Source organism: Chelon labrosus (genome assembly GCF_963514085.1).
Source record: "Chelon labrosus genome assembly, chromosome: 19".
In the NCBI taxonomy this organism is placed as follows: domain Eukaryota; kingdom Metazoa; phylum Chordata; class Actinopteri; order Mugiliformes; family Mugilidae; genus Chelon; species Chelon labrosus.
Window position 1 is genome coordinate 12,043,591 of NC_140352.1, and position 5,961 is coordinate 12,049,551.

The following is a 5,961-nucleotide window of genomic DNA, read 5'->3' on the forward strand; positions in this document are numbered from 1 at the left end:
GCCAAACACAAGCATCACTCTGTAAAATATATCTTAATCTGAAGATATACAGCTAAAAACAACATCTAAATAACTAGTCTGATCAGTCTGTCTGTGCAGGACTGTGGTTATTTTTATACACACACACATTTCACTTAGGTACAACCTCGGACTCTGCTGTGTTTAGCAAATAGCTGCACAGGTTCTTTACAAATCGTCTGTTTCGTAGCAACATTACCTCTAATCTTTGCCTGATGGGGGACCCCGACTCGTTTGTAACGTCTAATGTGACACTCGGGGAAAGTCCCGCCACATTCCGACCGCGCAGGTTAATCTAATTGTCGGAGATAATAGTTTTCATCGCCGCATCCCACTGCACGAAATGATGAACCCATGAAATTTGGCCTCAGTTGCCATGGCAACCCCTTCTCTCTCTCTCTCTCTCTCTCTCTCTCTCTCTCTCTCTCTCTCTCTCTCTCTGTCCCCCTCCCTTTGCGGATGTCATAAAACACCAAAGACGGATCATTAAACTCCGTGTGTGGGGGAGTGATTTGAGTGTGCGCGTCTCACTGTGAGCTCTGATGTTGTTCCAGCGTCCGCCCTGCCAGCAGTGACAAAACAACCAAACTCCTTTGCCTTTCTCCTGCGCATGAAACAGCTACTAGATTAATCAGCGTAAAATAATAATCAGAAAATCATTTTAGTCGTCTGCTAAGCAAAACTGTGACATGTCTGCTGTTGTATCATAGTCACTGAAGCATCTTGAAAGTTTTTGATGCTCTGAGAACTTGAAAACGACTGGCAACGAAGGCCAGCTCTGATATTTCTGGACCAAAAAGTTGCACTTGAACGCACTGTGAAAAGAAGACTAGAGCTAATGTCCTGCTCGCACATTTGTTCTGTACAAGTAAGGAAAGGAAAAAACAAATTTTTTAAGACATGCATGCGATCAATAGACTACAGATTTGTGGAAGAAGATTTCGCTGCAGTTCCTATTTTTATGCGGCGACAGGTCTGATCTTCATTATCATGGTTTTTAGGGAGTAGTCAAGCCCTTTAAAAGTTCTCCACTGCACACCAGTTGCGTGGGGCGAAGGCCCCCAGGTGTAGATGCCGTTGGGGTTAGCATCAAAGCACGCTCCATACCAGAATCCTCCGTATGCCAGCATGGCGCAGTTCGTACCGTATGTGTCTTGATCCTTGTCGGTGGTAGTGAATTTCTGTCCATTGTGATAACTTAGGGAATCTCCTAAAAGAAAATCCAGAAAAGGGCTGATCAACAGAAGCCTTAAAAGCACTGGGCATTTAGGTCAGACTGAAGGTCGTTTTTAAATACATTTAAAAGATACAAGAATATTCCCACCTGCTGCTCCCCTTACGAAAGGTCCCAGGTTCAGCCTGTATCCGTCTGACTCTGGACCAACAGAGAAGGACGAGTAAAGAGCAAAGACTTTCTGTCCCTCAAAGTCTTCCATGTCCACCCTCAGCTCGTAGCTCTTGGCCTGGGTCAGCAGGTGCGTCGTCTCCAGGCCTGAAAGATAAACAGTGAGCAGATGAAGTAAAATATATTTTCTTAGCCGGATGTGTTGTTTAAGGACCTAAACCTTAAACAACAAGTGCTTTTTACATTTAGTACACATTCAGTAGGCATTCATGACCTAAAATTTGTCAAAATAGTCAAGTACTCCATTTAAATTGTTCCGTGTTTAGGCAGACAGCAGACAGATTGATTGATATTCAAATAACTGCAGAAGGATGGCTTTAAAGCTGTATTTTTGTCAGTATTCGGTAGTGGACAAGTAATTCCTGTCGTACCCAGCCAGTACTCTCCAGCAGCGCTGCCGAATCCAGCTTTGTAGTGATCCCACTTCATGAAGAAGTTCACTGTGCCGTCCTGCCTTCTCTGAATGACCTGTTTTTGAAAACAGAAGAACATTAAATCTTAACTAATTGAGGAACCTTTTTACTGTCTTTTTGCTCCTTCTTTTCGTTCTGATTGCTCAACACCTGCTCCAGACAAAATGGGTCATTTAGCAGCTTAAGAGCGAGTTGTTGTCCCAGAGGAGACCTTATCAGAACAAAAACATCTAAAAGGTCACCTCACCGTCCACTTTTCTCCGGAACTGTCACTGTCGTCTTTGCTCATGTCGCAGTAAACCTGTACTGGAGATGTGGGGCCTGCCGGGTAGATGGTGTACACTCCGTCTCGGCCTGAGCCGGCTTTGTAAATGTCACTACAGTCGGTGGGCAGAGGCGACTGATAGGCTGCTACTGGTAGCAGGACTGCTAACACGACTCTGAGCTGCAGCAAAGACAAAACCAAAGTCTGTTGAGATATGGACACACCAAGAATTACCTGCAACAACCGGCATAACAAAGTCAAATAGGTCTTGAGAAACACTTAAACTGCCACTCAGTTGAACTTTTGTCGATCATAGTGTAGCTTAACTTTAGGGTTCAATATGGCAGCTTCTGGCTAACTGGAGTAATACGTTGAATTCAAAATCTAAAAGTAAAAAACTAAAGAAAGAAGATTTATGTGACCACTTATGTCATTTCAGTGCAACATCATGAGCAGTAATCATACAGTTATAACAGGGTTGCATGCAAAAATGATCAACACAGCTGTCATTTTTTCTAAACTAATAATTGAATGTATTAAATGTTTGAAAGTAGAAGTGTAAAATATGTTTAAGGCTGATATAGTATAGAAGTATTCTGTAAGACGCAAGACTCGTCATGCAGTTGTTTTGGAAATGGATGATAAAATGAATACATACCATCATTCTGTAATCCAAACTGTAAATATCCTAAAGAAGGAAGCAAAGACATTTTGAGCCTTTAGTAAATCAAAATAAGAGCAGTTCAGGAGTTGACTGAGTCATATAAACTTACCTGTAAGAAATGTGCTCACACCAGCTTGTGTTTCCAAATGCTTTTATAGTGGTTCACCTTTGGCTGTTGCGTCACCCAGTGCTTTCCATGTGTTTTCCACCACGCAGTCAGTAACATTGTGTTTATTTTCACCCAGTTTGTCTCCCTCTGCCAGTGTTAGTATATTAAAATACACTAGAGACGCACAAATAGTGTTTCCTGAGTTTCTTCTCTTTGGACATTATGATGTAATTTTGAAAACTCTGTTTCTTGAAAAGCCCTTTTAAAGTTTTTATGTACTTTTATTTAACTGTTTGCTTTCAGCAGCCTGTCACATGACTTAAAACCAATAATGTACTGGACTTTATTTGGCTCAAGTATTCAAAGACAAAGTTGGTTAATGGCCAGCAGCAACAAGCCAACATGACTCATTTTCTGTTGTCGTTGTATAGCTACGACCCTATGATGTTTCTACGGCTGATATCATAGCACACACTGTACTTTTTGTTCATTAGCAAGCACTGATTTTGGTCACCTGATGAATTTAATCCCTCGGCATCCCTGACTGGTGAATACGTGACACCAGCTAGTCGCTAACTTCGACGGTGTGTCATTTTGTGCTTTGCACCTCAGTTTATCTAAGTTTATTATTTTCTACGATTAAATTTTAAATCCAGAAAACCAAAACAATGAGCTCAAGTAGTCTACAAAACTATATGTATTATAATGTAACTGCGGAGTCCAGAGATAATCCTCTCTGGGAGCTAGCCTGGTCCTGACCATAGACTGTATAAATATGGACAATGTGTCGCCACTTTCTAGCATTGGCTAAACTGGTGTTATCAGTCACAAGGAGATGCTGGATTATATACTGTACTTTTTAAAATTTTATTTTTTTTATAACTCTCATGGTCCCACGAGACCGCTTTACAGAGTGGTTGGCATGGCAGCTGGTAGTCACCATTATGTTACTTCCTGTTTCTATTGCATCAAATAACTAACTAAAACGAAACTTATCCAAAACATTGACACTTGAACATGCATTAACATTATATTACTACCTAAAATGACAGAAACCATCCATGAAATAAAGTTATTTGATGTGTATTGTAGTGTTTTAGTTTGGCGCAAGTCCCATCCACTAACATGGAGGGGGTGGAGCTTATGACCTATACCGCAGCCAGCCACCAGGGGGAGCTCTACTTGCTTTGGCTTCACTTTTGAGAAGCAGTTCCGCCGTCCATCTTTATACAGTCTATGGTCCTGACCTAGTGTTATAAAGTTTACATACTCCCACCCCTATATCCCGCTGATACACGTATCTAACATGAAATAGAAAAGCAGCTATTCCTTTAAGCAGTCTGCTAGAAAGAGGTGTATCTGTGGATCTATGAGACACTCAAAAGGCACTCGTGATGTTGTGGAGGCTGGGGTTGATGGATGGGTGAAAAAAAAAACATAACAGCAGCATGTTTTTTTTAACCATATTAGTCATTTTCTAACTTTAACCGTATGATTATAATCATAACTGTGGCAACGAAGAACTTCAGTCAGAACTACTGTGTAATACTGTTAGCATTGTCGGCCTTATGCTAAGCTCTTCAGTGACACTTAAGCTTGATTCCATGACTGATGCTGATTACTTCGCCGTGTAAACAGCTTGAGACTGATTAGCTATTAGCAGTTACTGACGTTTGCCTGACTTGATACACTACTTAATAACAGGCTTAATAACATAACTTTTTATCTTGTTTTTTTTTTAACAGCCTCTTACCAAGCTAAAGTCAGCACCACTTAGGTTGTTTTCAGACGGACCTTTTACCATCTTAACCTGTGTTGTGTGTCTCTTTAATACCTGAGAATACATCCAAAGCCTGCTAATCTGTCTGACTGGCTCTGGGCCTCAAAGCCTCATCTGCTGGTGTGTATTTGTTTCTGTTTGTGTAACCTTGTCTTGTTGTGATGGCTACATAGAAAGACATTAGGAGTTGAGCGTATTGGTGGATTCTACTGCGACAGTACGCGGCCACCCGCGAACACATTTTTGTGTGAGCAGATAAGGACGCGAAGCTGCCTGGCTTTCTGGCTGAGGTTTATTTTAGGTGAAGTGACTTCTGTGTGTACCGTGCAACCCAATGGAAGCAGGAGATGGTGGATTCAGACACGGTGAGTCAGAGAGGGATTTCCTGAGCATGCTTCACCCAGAGACACTGGAGATATGATGTTAATTAACGATCGTTTTTTTAAAATAGATTTGTGGGAGAGGCGTTCCAAGTATCAAAAAGGACGATGCTGTTGTAGCTGCTGTGTAGAAGCTCAACAATTTTAACAACTTTATATGCAGTTTGGTAGTCCAGTGTCTCCAAAGCTAGGACTTCAGTTAGACTGAGGTCCGTCTGCACAAAACGATTCTTAAGCAACACATTCTGCCATTATTATTAAGTATTAATGGTTTCATTGTTTTTTTAGGAAGATTGAAATAGCCTTACATAAACTTTGCAAGGTTACCTGCATCTGATAATGTAAATTACTAATATAAACGAAACAGGGCACACATAGGACATTGCAAAACAAAGCCATAGGTCTTTTAGGTACCCTATCATTCAATGACTCTGCCTTTTGAGACAGTAGCATAACAGTCGTATGCTACCTAATATTAGCCTCGAGGGCTCTCATTGCTTACTATCAAAATACTGACGTAATCATCCAGATTTTCCAGAGGTAACTTTGCCTAAAACTCTTCTAGTCTCTTTGCAAGAAATGTTTGATGCATCGATTGGTGCAGCGTTAAATGGTGTACACACAGGATGAGGCCAGCAGCAGGTGACAAGACAAAAGTTAATGAAATTCAAGGTAGTTGTAGTTGATGATAGGTGTTAAAACTCTGACAACTCAGTTCCGACCAATGGGAGCAGCTGATACAGATAATTGTCATATGATTTTTCCAAGGAGCATCAGGTGAACCCAGATGGAGTGGCGCTGTCGATGACGGTATTTTCTTTTCACGCTAGTCTTTGATGATTGCCAGTTTATGTTCTGGTTGTAGAAACGTAAAATATTCACTAGTAACCAACTGAAGAAGTCTGTCTTTAACCTTTTCTTCTATAA

At 41.1% G+C, this 5,961-nt stretch overlaps 1 protein-coding gene across 1 annotated transcript; it reads right to left on the reverse strand.

Annotated features, from left to right (window-relative positions):
- Nucleotides 1-865: 865 nt before the first annotated feature.
- LOC311504285 (microfibril-associated glycoprotein 4-like) lies at nt 866-4,678 on the reverse strand (the record flags this gene model as incomplete). Its single annotated transcript, XM_084567304.1, has 5 exons — nt 866-1,228; nt 1,343-1,510; nt 1,795-1,891; nt 2,084-2,335; nt 4,628-4,678. The coding sequence occupies 5 exons, from the start codon at nt 4,676-4,678 to the stop codon at nt 978-980; spliced, it is 819 nt and encodes a 272-aa protein (XP_084423430.1). The 3' UTR covers nt 866-977.
- Between the last annotated feature and the right edge of the window lie 1,283 nt (nt 4,679-5,961).